At 48.3% G+C, this 19,016-nt stretch overlaps 1 protein-coding gene across 1 annotated transcript; it reads left to right on the forward strand.

The window, feature by feature from the left end:
* The first annotated feature begins 13,245 nt into the window (after positions 1–13,245).
* On the forward strand, positions 13,246–18,440 carry LOC139417236 (hyaluronidase-1). Its single transcript, XM_071166483.1, has 5 exons — positions 13,246–13,413; positions 16,244–16,850; positions 16,955–17,347; positions 17,455–17,553; positions 17,660–18,440. The coding sequence occupies exons 2-5, from the start codon at positions 16,305–16,307 to the stop codon at positions 18,158–18,160; spliced, it is 1,539 nt and encodes a 512-aa protein (XP_071022584.1). The 5' UTR covers positions 13,246–13,413; positions 16,244–16,304; the 3' UTR covers positions 18,161–18,440.
* The last annotated feature ends 576 nt before the right edge of the window (positions 18,441–19,016 follow it).

The raw sequence follows: 19,016 nt of genomic DNA on the forward strand, positions 1-19,016 counted from the left end.
TGCAGGTAGGGTAGACAGAGCAAGTGAGTGCAGGTAGGGTAGACAGAGCAGGTGAGTGCAGGTAGGGTAGACAGAGCAGATGAGTGCAGGTAGAGTAGACAGAGCAGATGAGTGCAGGTAGGGTAGACAGAGCAGGTGAGTACAAGTAGGGTAGACAGAGCAAGTGAGTGCAGGTAGGGTAGACATAGAAGGTGAGTGCAGGTAGGGTAGACAGAGCAAGTGAGTGCAGGTAGGGTAGACAGAGCAGGTGAGTGCAGGTAGGGTAGACAGAGCAGATGAGTGCAGGTAGAGTAGACAGAGCAGGTGAGTGCAGGTAGGGTAGACAGAGCAGGTGAGTAGACAGAGCAGGTGAGTACAGGTAGGGTAGACAGAGCAGGTGAGTACAGGTAGGGTAGACAGAGCAGACGAGTGCAGGTAGGGTAGACAAAGCAGGTAGGGTAGACAGAGCAGGTGAGTGCAGGTAGGGTTGACAGAGCAGGTGAGTACAGGTAGGGTAGACAGAGCAGGTGAGTACAGGTAGGGTAGACAGAGCGATGAGTGCAGGTAGGGTAGACAGAGCAGGGGAGTGCAGGTAGGGTAGACAGAGCAGGTGAGTGCAGGTAGGGTAGACAGAGCAGGTGAGTGCAGATAGGGTAGCCGGAGAAAGTGAGTGCAGGTAGGGTAGACAGAGCAGGTGAGTAGACAGAGCAGGTGAGTACAGTTAGGGTAGACAGAGAAGATACATGCAGGTAGGGTAGACAGAGCAGATGAGTGCAGGTAGGGTAGACAGAGCAGGTGAGTGCAGGTAGGGTAGACAGAGCAGGTGAGTGCAGGTAGGGTAGACAGAGCAGGTGAGTGCAGGTAGGGTAGACAGAGCAGGTGAGTACAGGTAGGGTAGACAGAGCAGATGAGTACAGGTAGGGTAGACAGAGCAGGTGAGTGCAGGTATGGTAGACAGAGCAGGTGAGTAGACAGAGCAGGTGAGTACAGGTAGGGTAGACAGAGCAGGTGAGTAGACAGAGCAGGTGAGTACAGGTAGGGTGGACAGAGCAGGTGAGTACAGGTATTGTAGACAGAGCAGGTGAGTACAGGTAGGGTAGACAGAGCAGGTGAGTACAGGTAGGGTGGACAGAGCAGGTGAGTACAGGTAGGGTAGACAGAGCAGGTGAGTACAGGTAGGGTAGACAGAGCAGGTGAGTATAGGTAGGGTAGACAGAGCAGGTGAGTGCAGGTAGGGTAGACAGAGCAGGTGAGTAGACAGAGCAGGTGAGTACAGGTAGGGTAGACAGAGCAGGTGAGTAGACAGAGCAGGTGAGTACAGGTAGGGTGGACAGAGCAGGTGAGTACAGGTATTGTAGACAGAGCAGGTGAGTACAGGTAGGGTAGACAGAGCAGGTGAGTACAGGTAGGGTAGACAGAGCAGGTGAGTACAGGTAGGGTAGACAGAGCAGGTGAGTACAGGTAGGGTGGACAGAGCAGGTGAGTACAGGTAGGGTAGACAGAGCAGGTGAGTACAGGTAGGGTAGACAGAGCAGGTGAGTACAGGTAGGGTAAACAGAACAGGTGTTTGGGGGTTCCAGCCCTGTTCCACCCCTTTATGTTAAGTTAGTCATATATGCAAATACAACTGGTGTATTTATGCAAAGAGGAACGTATCATTTTCTTTAATAAAAAATAAATCAATAATTATCTGATACAATAAGATTCTAAGAAAAAAAGGGACATTTTACAATTCATTTAATACCTGAATTCCCACCTAAATCCCTGAACTCCATTCATTGTTTGTCCTTGCCGTTCAGATGTTTTCTGTTCTATAATTTAGTCCATATCTGATGGATTATAAAAAATGTAATAAGCTTGGAGTAGCTTCATCCATTGTCCAACTGTTGCATTTACTAGAATTGTTTTTAAAACCTTTTAACAATTTAGATGACCGGGGCAAGGACCGAGTTCGGGAAATGCTGAACTAGGGAAACAATAACAGAAACAGAGTTTTTTTTAAACATGCGAGTCATCTCGTCTACTGTGCAGAGCTTCTATTACAAATCCCCTCTCAGCTCTCTGCTTGGCACATGAGCGGGGAACCACAATGGGCGCCGGATTCCCCCGGGATTTGTAACACAAAGGCGGGCCATTACCCATCCGTGGCTCCCTCCTGCCCGGCTCTGTGCCTCCAACCCAACGGGAGCTTCTGGAACTCCCGAATCAGCAGCAGAGTACTGACTGAATAGCACACAGATACACACACGTATCCACACACACATATAATACACGGGCACTGGCAGCATGCGCACGCACGCACGCGCGCGCGCACACACACACACACACACACACACACACAGCCTACACAACACATTGTCATACCCACACAGTCTCCTAAACACGGTGGCTGGCCTCTCACAAACACAGGTACTGGCACCACATCGAACGCTCACGATCAACCCACACTTGGAACATCGGATCTTGTAAAGTTAAAGATCGCAGTTTGTCTTTAGCAGAAGCACCAGCAACTGTAAGACAACCCTACCTGTGTAGAGTAGTAGAGAAGGAGGTGTGTGTTGTGGTATAAATGTGTTGAGCTCCATGGATGAGCAGTTCTACTCCAGATGACTGAGTGAGAGTATGCTCAGTAGGGGTCCAGAAGAGCACTTTGATCATTACCAAGTGTGACAGAAGACTTCTGACAGAGAACCCCCCTCTCACACACTATTACACACACACACACACACACACACACACACACACACACACACACACACACACACACACACACACACACACACTAGCCTACAACTCTAATTCCACAATCTATTTTCTCCGTTCATATCATTTCTCAAGGTGTTTTATTGACGTCGGTTCTCCTCAGGGTGTTTGGGAGCTGAATGAAATGCTAATCATTTTGAAAGTTGTGTTTGATCCACCGTATCCAGACAAAAATCAATTCCAAGCACTGTTTTTTTTCTGGCATGAATGGGTGTGATCCCAAATGCCACCCTATTCCCTTTACAGTACACTACTTGCACTATTTAGGGAACAGGGTGCCATTTGGGATGCACCCTGGGACTTCCTGTTTCCTGTGGAAGAGAAGGGATACAGGGCCTAAGAGAGAGAGTCTGTGCTTGGTCACAATCTGCCTCTGCTTTGGGCTGCTGACAGTGAAGACTGAGGAGATATGTATTTATATCCAGGTTAGAGTTTATTTTAAAAGACCAGGGTCCCTCTGAGGCGAAGGCAAGCCCCTACTCCGCTCCCCCACCTCCTCAGCCCACTCTAGTTTGATCAGTCTTATGGCCAGTCTTAAGACCGGAAAAAGCTGTGCTCTCAGGGGTGTAGGATTGTGTGTGTGCATGTGTACATGCGTAATTGTGTGTGTGTGTGTGTGTGTGTGTGTGTGTGTGTGTGTGTGTGTGTGTGTGTGTGTGTGTGTGTGTGTGTGTGTGTGTGTGTGTGTGTGTGTGTGTGTGTGTGTGTGTGTGTGTGTGTGTGTGTGTGTGTGTGTGTGTAAGGGGGGGGGTTGAACAGTGCTCCCCTCTAAAGTCATGTCAGCACAGTAAGACAGACAGCTATTCCTGCTGTGAGGTTGTCATGGCTACAGCAGGGAGATGGAACACAGTTTATATCTTTATTTACCATCACCCCCATCCCCAGTCACCATAAACAATCCACATTCACTTTCTGACATACACACGGGCGCGCACGCACACACCCACACACGTCGAATGCTTTCCATCGCAGCACGTTATAATTCATTCATTTACATACACATTCTCTCTCCCTCTCTGTTCTCCTCAGTTAGTCTTTCAGGAGAAAGGTCAGACCACACCAGGAGACCGACAGTCCTGTCAGAGGGGGGAGGAAGGGTGGGGTGCATTTTATTTTTTGTAAAGGCTACAATCAGTCTCTCACAGCAACAACAGCGAGCGGTGACCTCAACAAAAAGGCTTGAAAGGAAAGAATATGAATGTGACTGCAGATCTCTCAATTCCAAGGGCCTATCAGCAATGGAATGAGAATGGGCAGGCGGCTATGGGGTGGAATGAACGACAGGGATCATTTCAATGGTGATGAATAAATCAAGTCCAAGTTTACTTGTCACGTGAGCCGAATACAACAGGTGTAGAACTTACAGTGAAATACTTACTTACGGGTTCTAACCAACAGTGCAAAAAAGGTATTAGGTGAACAATAGGTAAGGACAGAAATAAAAACAACAGTAAAAAGACAGTGAAAAATAACAGTAGCGAGGCTATATACAGTAGTGAGGCTATATACAGTAGTGAGGCTATATACAGTAGTGAGGCTATATACAGTAGTGAGGCTATATACAGTAGAGAGGTTATATACAGTAGTGAGGCTATATACAGTAGTGAGGCAATATACAGTAGTGAGGCTATATACAGTAGAGAGGCTATATACAGTAGAGAGGTTATATACAGTAGTGAGGCTATATACAGTAGTGAGGCTATATACAGTAGTGAGGCTATATACAGTAGCGAAGGCTATATACAGGCACTGGTTAGTCGGGCTGATTGAGGTAGTATGTACATGAATGTATAGTTAAAATGACTATGCATATATGATAAACAGAGAGTAGCAGTAGCGTAAAACAGGGGTTGGCGGGTGGTGGGTGGGACACAATGCAGATAGCCCAGTTAGCCAATGTGCGTGGGGGCACTGGTTGGTCGGGCCAATTGAGTATAGTATAGTTAAAGTGACTAAAGTGGGTATAGTTAAAGTGCATAGTGCATATATGATAGCGTAAAAGAGGGGTTAGGGGGGGCACACAATGCAAATAGTGTCACGTCCTGACCTTAGTTCCTTTTTTATGTCTCTATTTTAGTTCGGTCAGGGCGTGAGTTGGGGTGGGCATTCTATGTGTTGTTCTATGGTTTTGTATTTCTGTGTTTGGCCTGGTATGGTTCCCAATCAGAGGCAGCTGTTTATCGTTGTCTCTGATTGAGAACCATACTTAGGCAGCCTGTTTTCCCACTATGATTTGTGGGTAGTTGTTTTCTGTCATTGTATTAGTTACCAGACGGAACTGTTTCAGTTGTTCTTTTTGTTAACTTTGTATTGTAGAGTTCAGTTCAGTTTAATAACACTTACCACGCTGCATATTGGTCCGACCCTTCCTACTCCTCCTCAGAAGAGGAGGAAAACCGTTACAAATAGTCCGGGTAGCCATTTTATTACCTGTTCAGGAGTCTTATGGCTTGGGGGTAAAAACTGTTGAGAAGCATTTTTGTCCTGGACTTGGCACTCCGGTACCGCTTGCCATGCGGTAGTAGAGAGAACAGTCTATGACTGAGGTGGCTGGGGTCTTTGAAAATTTTTAGGGCCTTCCTCTGACACCGCCTGGTATAGAGGTCCTGGATGGCAGGCAGCTTGGCCTCAGTGATGTACTGGGCCGTTCGCACTTCCCTCTGTAGTGCCTTGCGGTCAGAGGCCGAGCAGTTGCAATACCAGGCAGTGACACAACCGGTCAGGATGCTCTCGATGTTGCAGCTGTAGAACCTTTTGAAGATCTGAGGACCCATGCCAAATCCTTTTAGTTTCCTGAGGGGGAATAGGCTTTGTGGTGCCCTCTTCACGACTGTCTTGGTGTGTTTGGACCGTTCTAGTTTGTTGGTGAATAGGGAGAAAGAACAGGGGAGAGTGCCTAATGAGGTGTACATTACAAGGCCTTTCTCTACCTGTGACCACCCAGAGACCCGAAGCCTTGTTCGGGCTGTGAGACGAGAGGCTCCCGGGAAATGCTGGAGCCTGAGTGTGGATGAACATCTGATCTCATCATTAGATCATATTCAATGACCTGTAGTGTCCAGTCATGTCAAGTTATTATTATGCTTAGTTGTGTAATGAAAATGGTTGTGATTGTGAATGGAATTAGTTCACGGCAACCAATTGGAGAGAGTTGATTTCCAATTGCTATTTTGTTTAAGGTGTTGTAAAACCACAGATTGAGGAAATTCAAAAATCTGTGGACCTCACCAACCACAGATGAACAGGGCAAATAATAGACAGAGAGGGTGTGAAAAGAAAAGGAGAGAAGAGAGTGTGAACGACAGAGGTAGTTAGTGGAGGAGTGGAGAAGGAGAGGCTAAACAGGTCACCTGGAGACGAGGCCCCGAGCTGTGTGTGCTTTAGGGAAGTAACGGTCGCTATGGAGAGGCAGTGGTCGCTATGGTAACCCGGCGAGCGCGGGTCAGCGGCTACAGGAATGTGTTTGCACACAGAGGGGGATAATGAGAGGAGGACCCCACTGGTACAGTTGGAGAGGGTTGTGAATGTCTGCACCTCTGTGGTGGGGGGGGGGGGGGGGGGGGGGGTGACAACTGCCACACCACTGGTGCCATCCCACACTGAAGGGAGGGGGGGAGCAGGGTGAAGCAGGGTGAAGCAGGTTGACAGGGTGAACCCTGAAAATGATATTCCTGTGTGTGTGTGTGTGTGTGTGTGTGTGCGTGTGCGTGTGTGTGTGTACTCCCCGTTCAGTTCACTTACTGTGCCCCTGATGCTTGTTCCAAATAGCAGGATGTCAGCATCACCTCCCATTGACAGTTCATCTTCCCTCCCACCAGAAACGCAGACACACACACACACACACACACACACACACACAAACACACACACACACACACACACACACACACACACACAGCCTCGTTCCTGCTTCCTAGGCCACTGAACAGACACGCTCACTCAAGCACAAAATGTGAAGTTCAAGCAAGAACATTTAGTCACTTTCCCCACTGCATTTCCATCACATTCAGAGTCAAGCATGATTCAGATGGTTAAACTTACACAGAAACACACACCCCCCGCCCACCCTCACACACAAACACACACACCCCTGCCCTCACACACAAACACACACACCCCCGCCCGCCCGCCCTCACACACAAACACACACCCCCCCGCCCTCACACACAAACACACACACCCCCGCCCGCCCTCACACACAAACACACACACCCCCGCCCGCCCGCCCTCACACACAAACACACACACCCCCGCCCGCCCTCACACACAAACACACACACGCCCGCCCGCCCTCACACACAAACACACACACCCCCGCCCGCCCTCACACACAAACACACATACCCCCGCCCTCACACACAAACACAAACACACATTTGTCATGGATCATCAAATCTATGTCTACAGACCCTCTAGTCCTAACATGTATACACAACCAGTGACCTTGTATCCCTGTTCCCGTCTCTGACCCCCTTACAATGGCCTTATGAACCTCCTATAGGCCTTCTGACCCACCCACTGAGCCTAAATGAGCTGTAGCTCTCCACCCTGGCCCATAGAACAGCCCCTGCACCTGACCTTGACCCCAACTGCCACACGACTCCTCAAACCCTCCCTTTGACCTTTTGACATGGTTCAGTTCAAAGGTTGCTGCTGGGACTCCCTATAGATGATCCCTACCATGAATGTCCCCCTAAGTTTTCAGTTACGAATGTCCCCTTTCAATCATGGGAGCCACACAGAACGTATCCGTAAAGCTTTGAATGCTTGTTGTGGTATGCAGGTGATGAAAAGCATTTGTACACGGACATCATGTGGATACTTTCACACATTTTCCAGTGAGAGAAACAAAAGCCACTGCATTCGCAGGGCAGTGATAATTGATATCTGTCTATGTCCACGTACCATCTCTACATCTCAGCTCCGACTGCCCCACTTTCAACAACGCTGTCAGCTTCAGAAGCTGGCAGTCACACTGTCAGACAGGACCTGGTAACACAGACGTCCGTGCCAGAACTCGGAGTCCCAGTCCAGGAACTGAGGCCAGGGAAAGAGGCCAGCTATCCACTTTAGGCATGGACTCTGTTTCTGAGAGGTTCTCAAGATTGTTTTTGTCACACTGGTTGAAGAGGCTACGTTCAATCTTGTTTTGAACCAATCACGTTCACCTGTTTGTGATGAGAAAAGTCATATTCTGAAAGCTTTCAAACAGTCAAAATGGTGTCAAATCCCTTAGACGGCGAGCACATATGCCCTGCTTTATGACCTGCTCTAGATTTGAACAGCTTGATATGTCAGAGCTGTACTTTGCCCTCCATCTTTATAAGTTTGGTGATGCTACTTGTTGGAATAAGACAGGATGTGTAATACTATTCTTAGAATCATCCACCGTGTACAGTAGCTACAGCGCTGTGCCCACTGCCTATATGCTGTACTGTATGCCTGTCATTGCTGCTCTCTTTCTCAGATGTGTAGGCCGCCCTCCCTCCCTCCCTCCCTCCCTCCCTCCCTCCCTCCCGCCCTCCCTCCCTCCCTCCCTCCCTCCCTCCCTCCACTCTGTCTCTGTGCCCCCCGCCAGCTCCCCTTTAAGACACCGTTCCGCAGCTTGCTGCACTTAAAGAGCTGAACTGTCTGCTAGTAGAGCAGTGAAATGGAAAAATTTAATCGCATTAAAAGATAAACCTTGTCTTTTCATTTGTAAATTCCTGGGACACGCTTTCCCCCTACCCTTCCTTGCTCTGACACGGCTGGTGCACTTAGAAACACACCATCCCCTTACCCCAACTCCTTCTATCTCCCCTGCTCCTCCACCCAAGAGCAGAGGATCCAGGTTCTCCCTCCCCCCGCCTCTCCTTCAGCTCCGTCCTGCTCCTCTAATTCCATTTATCCTTTTTGAAATAAGACAGAGATCAAAGCAGACTGACCTGGCTTGGCTTTTCCCCGCCCCTCCCCACCTCTTCCTGCTCTCCCTCAATCCAGAGCAGCATTGTCCCGGTCCATGTGTCACTCTCTCTCTCTTTGTGGGACCCTTTTCCAGTTTCGTGCCATGTCCAACCACCCCCGTTGTCCTCTGGTTCCCTAACAGGCCCAACCTCCCTGACAGTGCCCCTCTTCACCCCCACCTCCTTCTGGACCGTGAACCTCCTCCCCTCCCTACACCAATCTCCACTCCACCCACTCCTGCTTCCATGGGAATGAGCCACCTGAAGAGTGCTGAGGATTAGCGGTCCAGTTCAAAGACTTGAGGAGTTTTGTGTGGGGGAAGGGCTTTGGGCAGGAGGGGTGGGGGGTGGGGGGCAGGGTGTGTGAGGTGTTCTGTCTCTGGGCATCAGGGAGACTGCCTGCAGCTGTGGCCCAAAGCCCAGTTCTTCTGAGGGGCTGTCCGGTCTGCCAACTCCAATCAGCTCCAGAGCACGGAAGGCCCCCACCACCGGCTAGCAGGTCACAGGCCAAGCAGCCCGACCTTGGCTGACATACCCCGGCTCCACAGTTCTCTATGCCTCACTGGGCATGTGCACCTAGCAAGCACTCTCAGTGGGACTGATCTGTGGGAAAAACAGTGAAGTAGGCATTGCTCCCGAAACATTGATCACAGGAGGGCGTTCACAGTTAGCCTGGCTGACGCGATCCACTTGACTCATATCGCAAGAAGAGCTCTGACACACTGGTCTGGACAGGAGCCTGTTGTAAAATGTAGTATTCGTACATAAATTGTGCAAGCGTTTTGATTGATTGTCTCAAGCCTTATCAGGCCTCTACTGTGGTCACGGGAAATTGGGAGGTAGCCGCAATATATCTTCAGTACCGTCATTTAGTGGGGAAATCAATTGTTTCCCTCAAATTGTACAATCTCACAGAGCTCCCAGTGTCAATGTCCATGGGTCCACATTTGTGACTATTAGATGTGGGATTTTCAAACACACTGAACTTCTAAGAGCTATAATAGTGTTCAAACTATTGTTATTTTGTACGTTATTTTTCCTCCATTTGGTTCACATTCCTACAGGATGGAGTCATGTAGAACACAGCACAATAGATGTAACTTGAAAACAATTCTCCTCTTAGTCCAGTTTTCAATGTCAGCTGAACTCGAATGCTATTGGCGGGCGAGGGGGGGGGGGTGTATACACAGGAAGCTCAGTGGTAGCGTGGCCACAAGAGGGGGCCGTCACAGCATCACTGAGAGCATGGCTGAGAAGATTTGACCAACGAACATGATCACCTCAACGTTTTGCTGTTTACATCTGATTCTGTGCTCGTTTTGATTTTTGAATTGGTCTTTGGGGACAATAATACATGTAAATGGAATTGAATCTCAACGTGAGTAAAACACACACTACTTGAGAGGAGCACAGTATCTTTACTCGCGCTTTACTCGATGGGATACAACCGCAGCAAGCTTGGTCAGTCGAAGTAAAACCCAACACCTAAACCATCCACCAACCTGAACTAACCCAACCGGCAAACCACCAACCCAAGGTTGCTGGAGCTGTAACCGTGAACAGAAATGCACAAACGCTCGTCTCGCAGGATATGTTCTGCAACATGTATATCTTATGAAACAATGTAAAAGGGGTCCTAATCTCCTATTTTATCTGCCTAACCATCACCTTACACAACTATAGAAGCATGGCCTCCAGCTGTGTGTCATCCTGAAGGCGTAGCACCACCACCGGACCTGCGACCTGTCACCACCCGAGCCGATTACCAGTGCCTTGTCCTAAAATCATCTGCCACACCACCAGTTGGGGAAACCCAATTGTCATACTTGAGTAAAAAAAGCTAAGATGTCTCATCTGTGTGAATTGGACCATTTTCCTGTCCTGCTAAGCATTCAAAATGTAACGAGTACTTCTGGGTGTCAGAGGAAATGTTTAGAGTAACAAGTACATGGTTTTCCAAAGGAACGTAGTGAAGTAAAAGTAAATGTTGTCAAAAAAATATAAATAGTAAAGTAAAGTACAGATACCCCCAAAAAACGATTTAAGTAGTACTTGAAAGTATTTTCACTTAAGAATTTTACGCCACTGGCCACTACCACCACCTGTCATATAGGTCACCCACCCCAGCGGATCTGTTTCCATGGTGACGGGCCTCAGAGAACAGGATTCACCTCAGATCCCTCTCCCTCATAATCTCAGGTCTCTCAACCAGCCAGGAATATCTTATCTGCCAATCCGCACTTGGACTAATGGACACACGCAAATAAACACCCACAGACAGACAAACCCAATCGTAGCCATGACAGTTTTTGCAATCACTTTGGTGTAATTTTGACAAACGCGTGGTCAATTTTTAACTCAAAACAATCATCTCAAAAGTAATGTGAGCATTACATTGTGAAAAGCAATGACTTTCTATGAACATGTATTGCAATGTGAAACAATGTATTTTATAGATGGAAACACTGATTTCTAGATGAAAAGTGACTATGTGTGTTGTACTTAGTCAACTGAAAATGTGGGTAGAGTTTTGAAACAACAGCCCTTTTGATGATCCGTTGTGAGTTTGGAACTAAGCGTTGTGAAAATGGACCACCATACTTGTGAAAATTGCACCAAAGCGATTGAAAGAACGGCAGTCACCTTTGAGATGTTATGCTGATGTTCAAGCCCAAATAGACCAATGGAATTGTGGAACAGATTGAAAGATGGAAAACAAAATACAGAGCTAGCTGCTGACTAGGGAACAATCGGTACTGGTGAAGAGCATAGAGAAAGGAGGAAAGATAAGGGGAATAGAAAAAGGCAAAAAGTAAATACACTGCTCAAAAAAATAAAGGGAACACTAAAATAACACATCCTATATCTGAATGAATGAAATATTCTTATTAAATACTTTTTTCTTTACATAGTTCAATGTGCTGACAACAAAATCACACAAAGATTATCAATGGAAATCAAATTTATCAACCCACATGGAGGTCTGGATTTGGAGTCACACTCAAAATTAAAGTGGAAAACCCCACTACAGGCTGATCCAACTTTGATGTAATGTCCTTAAAACAAGTCAAAATGAGGCTCAGTAGTGTGTGTGGCCTCCACGTGCCTGTATGACCTCCCTACAACGCCTGGGTATGCTCCTGATGAGGTGGCGGATGGTCTCCTGAGGGATCTCCTCCCAGACCTGGACTAAAGCATCTGCCAACTCCTGGACAGTCTGTGGTGCAATGTGGCGTTGGTGGATGGAGCGAGACATGATGTCCCAGATGTGCTCAATTGGATTCAGGTCTGGGGAACGGGCGGCCAGTCCATAGCATCAATGCCTTCCTCTTGCAGGAACTGCTGACACACTCCAGCCACATGAGGTCTAGCATTGTCTTGCATTAGGAGGAACCCAGGGCCAACTGCACCAGCATATGGTCTCACAAGGGGTCTGAGGATCTCATCTTGGTACCTAATGGCAGTCAGGCAACCTCTGGCGAGCACATGGAGGGCTGTGCGGCCCCCCAAAGAAATGCCACCCCACACCATGACTGACCCACCGCCAAACCGGTCATGCTGGAGGATGTTGCAGGCAGCAGAACGTTCTCCACGGCGTCTCCAGACTCTGTCACGTGCTCAGTGTGAACCTGCTTTCATCTGTGAAGAGCACAGGGCGCCTGTGGCGAATTTGCCAATCTTGGTGTTCTCTGGCAAATGCCAAACGTCCTGCACAGTGTTGGGCTGTAAGCACAACCCCCACCTTTGGACATCGGGCCCTCATACCACCCTCATGGAGTCTGTTTCTGACCGTTTGAGCAGACACATGCACATTTGTGGCCTGCTGGAAGTCATTTTGCAGGGCTCTGACAGTGCACAAAGGCGGAGGTAGCGGTCCTGCTGCTGGGTTGTTGCCCTCCTACGGCCTCCTCCACGTCTCCTGATGTACTGGCCTGTCTCCTGGTAGCGCCTCCATGCTCTGGACACTACGCTGACAGACACAGCAAACCTTCTTGCAATACAAATGTATTGTCAATCAGTGTTGCTTCCTAAGTGGACAGTTTGATTTCAAAGAAGTGTGATTGACTTGGAGTTACATTGTGTTGTTTAAGTGTTCCCTTTATTTTTTTGAGCAGTGTATATATATCAGTGGAGAAGGAGAGAGAGATGTGAGCTGCTCCGTCCGTGCAAATAGGAAAGCGTTGGGGCAGTCCTCCCATTGGATTATGGGATTATGGTCAGGACGGGCGGTCATTCGAGTGTTGTGGTCGGCACTGACCCTGCTTACAGCCAGATTACCCTGGTGAAGGTGAAGTTGCTTCAACCTGCCTCCTGTCACTTACTCTGGCTCTCCCTCCTTTCCCTGCTCCACACTGGCTCTTTCTCCGGCTGGATGGCTGTCTACTGCGGGTCTCCCCCCCTACAGTTCACCACACCACCTGTCCACCCATGTCTTCCTGGTCAGACACTAACCTGACTGACTCCCTGGCTTCCTCCTGCTGCCAGAACAGTACATGCCTTGGGGTTGAAGCTTCCTGGGGCGTTAGGACACCGGTCTGTGGGGAAGCCTACCTGGATACCACATACACCAGACGCATCTTCTCCTTGACCACCTTGAAGAACCTGGGAGCGGTTGACGTCCTGTTAGTCCTGACCAGCGCTGCTCCCCCCAGTCCGGCAGAGCTTCGCTAGCTAGCTAGCATCAGGTGAATCCAGGGAGTGTCCGTCTGTCCGGACCAGCAAATCAGAGGTGAGTGACCTTCTGACCTGCAGCCTAAGACCTTTGACCTTCTGTCAGACAGTGGAGCCAGGGAGCCTAAGCCACCTCTGACGCCACTAGCTCCATCATTACTATGGAGTGGTAATGGAGATGTAGTGGTATGGTGTCTCCAGCTGATGATAGTGCTCTCTCTGCATGTGGGCCTTCTGCTCTTACTGTGCTATACAGAGCTTAGCAACACTTAAAGAATGCACGTATCATGCACTCTACAGCGTCTTTTAGCCTTTCAGACAAACTCTGGGAAGGATGAGACATTGGCTCGTTCCGTAAACGTGTATTTGTCAATGATCCCCGTCCTCTCCCACGTTGCAGTTCCACAGAAAGAGCAGGATACGTTTTTGCCGCAACACAAGGCATCCAGAATCAATGTATATTTTGCCAATTTAGAGGGGGATTCCTAAGGGTCTAAGTTTGGCACTGTAGTACTCCAGTCCTTTTTTTCAAGGCAGGGAGTGACTTGGATTAGGGTGAATTGAATGTGTCAAAATAACAGATACCTTATTTTTCGACCACATAGCTGGGACAAATATACACACTGAGTGTACAAAACATTAGGAACTTCTGTCTGTGGAGTCTGAACCGTTTGGGCTACAAACTAATATGTCCCCAGCATTGAAAGACGAGATGCTACACCCCCACCAGAGTCACAGGACTTGTCTGAAGGTATCTGGTACTGGTTTTTAAAAAATGAATGGAAGTGAAGTATAGAGCTCGTTTCGGGTTAAATATGTGTCCAAAAAACAAAAACATTTCCTTAGATTACTTATATCTCCTAGTTATAGGAAAGACACTTCAAGACCTTATCCCCCCAAAGGCTAAGACTTTTAGAGGTTAACCTGTCTCCTCCCCTTCATCTACACTGATTGAAGTGGGTTTAACACGTGACATCAATAAGGGATCCTAGCTTTCTCCTGGATTCACCTGGTCAGTCTATGTCATGGAAAGAGCAGGCGTTCCTAATGTCCTGTACACTTAGTGTATATATGAAAGCACAGCCCAATGGGTTCTTATCCACGATATTGGTTAACTGATTTTCTAAAACCATGGTAGTTAATCCGTTTTACACAGAATCCTACATGTTCACATGCTTTGTGGTGTCCCCTCCCCTTCACGCCTGATCAGTAAAACAAACAAAAGCAGATTACTGCTCAAGGATTAGAGCTTCACCCCCAAAAAAAGGACACATTTACAATTTTACGGTCCTATGGATTCTCTGTTTTTCACAGGGCTGTAACGATTGGGATCAATAAGGGTAGTGTAGTTTTGGTTTTTCTTGTTGTTTTTGGCATGGCTCCCTCTGCTACGCTACAGAGTAATTACTGAGAATCCTTGCAGAGCGTCTTAGAGATCCTGATGGCCAACATGGGCGGCACTAATGAATCCAATTAACTCCTGTTAATGACCTTTTTGAGGCATTCTGTTCCTCCCGTCTAGTCTCCTCTAATGGCGATGCCACTGACGCACACACACGCCTCATTCACCCAGCCAATCGCCTCTTCTTTTGTTGTTTTAGGCCTACTCTTGGAAGGACAATATGTTTGCAAAAGAATCACACAAGTCAATGAGAATGTCTGGCGGCGACATGGGGCTGACTAGGGATTTGTATTTGTGTTTTTACAGATTAGCTGCTGCCTTGCTCTTCCTGAGGTCCAGCAAAATTAAGGCCGTTTATATCATTTTAAAAACGTTACAATACATTCACAGATTTCACAACACACTGTGTGCCCTCAGGCTCCTACTCCACCACTACCACATATCTACAGGACTAAATCCATGTGTATAGTGCGTATGCTACCGTGTGTGTGTATGCGTGTCTGTGCCTATGTTTGTGTTGCTTCACAGTCCCCGCCAGTCAATTTCTATCTATTTATTAAAATCTAATTTTACTGCTTGCATCAGTTACTTGATGTGGAATAGAGTTCCATGTAGTCATGGCTCTATGTAGTACTGTGTGCCTCCCAAAGTCTGTTCTGGACTTGGGGACTGTGAAGAGACTGGCGGCATGTCTTGTGGAGTATGCATGGGTGTCCGAGCTGTTTGTCAGTAGTTTAAACAGACAGCTTGGTGATTTCAACATGTCAATACCTTTCACAAATACAAGTAGTGATGAAGTCTACAGTATCTATGTGTACATCCAAGGGCCAGCCTTGCTGCCCTTGCGCATCCTGGTAATATGATTTGTTTGTTGACTTGTGATTCATTTTTATTGTTGACAATGATTCAGTGACAGGTATGCAATGTTCTAATGTGATAACAGGTATGCAATGTTCTAATGTGATAACAGGTATACAATGTTCTAATGTGATAACAGGTATACAATGTTCTAATGTGATAACAGGTATACAATGTTCTAATGTGATAACAGGTATGCAATGTTCTAATGTGATAACAGGTATACAATGTTCTAATGTGATAACAGGTATGCAATGTTCTAATGTGATAACAGGTATACAATGTTCTAATGTGATAACAGGTATACAATGTTCTAATGTGATAACAGGTATACAATGTTCTAATGTGATAACAGGTATACAATGTTCTAACGTGATAACAGGTATGCAATGTTCTAATGTGATAACAGGTATGCAATGTTCTAATGTGATAACAGGTATGCAATGTTCTAATGTGATAACAGGTATGCAATGTTCTAATGTGATAACAGGTATGCAATGTTCTAATGTGATAACAGGTATGCAATGTTCTAATGTGATAACAGGTATGCAATGTTCTAATGTGATAACAGGTATGTAACGTTAGTGTTGGCATGTAGACAGCTAAGGGTGCCGTGTTGTATTCCCAGGGCTATGGTTGGTTGTGAGGGCCTGGAGGCGTGGTGATACACAGAGGCAGCAGGCAGCTCCATGGCGTGGACTGAGCTGGAGCTCCGGGCCGGGCTCAGAGCTGGGCCACACAGGGCCCTACTACCACTCCTCCTCCAGGGATTGATGCTCCTTACATCCCCCTGCCTTGGTGGTCCCCCACAGCCGGCACGCACCCCTCTGTCACCAGGGCAGCCTTTTCTAGTACTATGGGGAATCCCCAACAAGGCGTGTCCTGGACGACCTGACCCAGGAGCCTTTGGGATGGAGAGAGAGGGCCGCGTGTCCATGTTTTATGAGGACACTCTGGGGAAGTACCCCTATTACACTAACCAGGACCAGCCGGTGAACGGAGGCCTTCCCCAACACACCAGACTGGATGGACACCTCCAGAAGACAGGGGAGGACCTGGCGGCAGCGCTACCATCAATAGGTTACCAGGGCCTGGGAGTACTGCGTTGGGGCCAGTGGTCCCCGCAGTGGGGAAGGAACCGTGAGAAACAGGGCATCTACCTGGAGGGCTCCAGGGCTCTGCTGAGGACCTTCTTCCCTGACTGGACCACGGAGGAGGTGGAGAAGTGGTCTCAGGTAAGATCCTCATCCATGGCAGCTTAGAGTAATAGGAGAAACAGATGTATCAAATGCTATTCAACGTCACAGTTGTCTTATAATGATGATATCCCGTTCCCCAGGTGGACTTTGAGGCAGCATCCCAGTCCATCCTCATGGAGACGCTGTGGGAGGTGAGGAGGCTCCGCCCCAAGGCTCTGTGGGGCGTGACCCCGTACCCCAACTGCTACAACTCCGGCCCCGCCCAGTCGCTGTCCAATTACACGGGTCGCTGTCCCGCCGCCGAGATGGCGTTGAATGACGAGCTGCTGTGGCTCTGGAAATGCTGCTCTGCTCTCTACCCCGCCCTCACACTAGAGAAGCTGCAGGGTGGGACCTCAGGTGCCAGACTGTACACGTCCAATCAGATCCGAGAGGCACTGAGAGTGGCAAGCTTGGGCGGGACCGCCTACGACCTTCCTGTGTTCCCATTGGTCAGGAGTGTCTATACATCGACCAATACTTTCCTGTCTGAGGTGAGAGATAGTGTTGGGTAGACTTAGACGTTACCATGTTTTTGAAAGTGGTTTCTCCTTGTCTGCTGGATCTGTAACCAGTGTATAACTGAGTGATGTTCCATTAGGTGGACCTGGTCAACACCATTGGTGAGAGTGCTGCCATGGGGGCAGCAGGGGTTGTCCTCTGGGAGAAAGATCAAGGTGTCTTCTCTACAAGGACTCAGGTACAGTATACGCCTCTTCAATGTACCATACAGTCAGTCAGTCAGTCAACTGTAACTGGGTCCGAGGTCTGTGAATGACAACCATTTCACCTCTGTCTGCCCCCAGAGAGCCTGCTCAGAGCTAGCCGCGTTTGTGCGTGAGGTCCTGGGCCTTTACGCCGTCAACGTGACCACGGCCGCCCGCCTGTGCGGCGTCTCCCTGTGCCAGGGGCGTGGCCGCTGCGTGCGCCGCAAACCTGAGAGCTCCGCCTACCTGCACTTGCCGCCCTCCAACTTCGTGATGACGCAGGGGAAGGTGGAGGGGGTGCAGGCCACAGGCCAGCTGGACCCTGGCAACCTGGAGGCCTGGAAGAGGGACTTCCAGTGCCAGTGGTATGAGTCCCTGGAGGGGGCAGTCGCCGACGAGGAGCTCCCCAAGGACAGGGCACAGGGAGTCCTTCCCCCCACGCTGAATTCCCCCTTGTCGAGTGAGCTGAACCAAGGGACCAGGCCCACCCTCACTCTGTCAGACCACAGCGGACCATCACTCAAGGCACCTCTCCTACCTCTACTGCTGGTATTAGCCACAGCTCTACGCCTGAACACAGACTTATGCCTGAAGCTCTGACACACCTGTTGGATTATCAGGTCGGGGCTCAAGACACTGTCGTACCAGTGTATAAGAAATGTTTGTGGAACAGAAACTCTTAAGAGGTGTTTCTATTTCCAACAAAGAAATGTCGTGAACAAGAGACAACTATTCTACTTTGGAGACAAGTGGATGTTTTTATTGTCTGTACAACTGAGAACATGAAGTAGATCAAACAAACAAAATATTCTATTCATAGGATTCGTGGTTAACATTGTCATCGTTTCTCGTCAACAGTTTTTGTGTGTTCAGTTCCTAACATTGCAGTACTGGATGTTTCTTTTTACAACTCATTTTTGTTTATTGGCACCCTTTTTCTTCTTCACGCTACTCTGCTCTACTGCTTACATGGCCATGTTAAGAAGGACCTGTATTATGGTTCACACCTTGGTATCCTCAAACGATGTAAACACATTCTACATGCCACTGCAGTCATATCAATAGAAATGACTTCACCGTTCAACATTACCTTTGTATTCTTACGGGTCATGCTATTGCGTTTACAATAAAATCATACCTCTATAAAAATGTACTCATATTTTCTATGAAATGTTGTTGATGCAGTCTAGATCTCCTGTCCTGCGTCAGCCTAGATGTTCAGTCCTGCGTCAGCCTAGATCTCCAGTCCTGCGTCAGCCTAGATCTCCAGTCCTGCGTCAGCCTAGATCTCCAGTCCTGCGTCAGCCTAGATCTCCAGTCCTGCGTCAGCCTAGATCTCCAGTCCTGCGTCAGCCTAGATCTCCAGTCCTGCGTCAGCCTAGATCTCCAGTCCTGCGTCAGCCTAGATCTCCAGTCCTGCGTCAGCCTAGATCTCCAGTCCTGCGTCAGCCTAGAT

This window comes from Oncorhynchus clarkii, chromosome 9 (assembly GCF_045791955.1).
Source record: "Oncorhynchus clarkii lewisi isolate Uvic-CL-2024 chromosome 9, UVic_Ocla_1.0, whole genome shotgun sequence".
NCBI classification, from domain to species: Eukaryota; Metazoa; Chordata; class Actinopteri; order Salmoniformes; family Salmonidae; genus Oncorhynchus; species Oncorhynchus clarkii.

Bases quoted from the DNA above. Each gene is read 5' to 3' on its own strand.
- LOC139417236 (XM_071166483.1), top strand. From the start codon at position 16,305: ATGGCGTGGACTGAGCTGGAGCTCCGGGCCGGGCTCAGAGCTGGGCCA. The intron at 17,348-17,454 runs GTGAGAGATAGT...ATGTTCCATTAG, and splicing joins CCAATACTTTCCTGTCTGAG to GTGGACCTGGTCAACACCAT. The intron at 17,554-17,659 runs GTACAGTATACG...GTCTGCCCCCAG, and splicing joins TCTTCTCTACAAGGACTCAG to AGAGCCTGCTCAGAGCTAGC.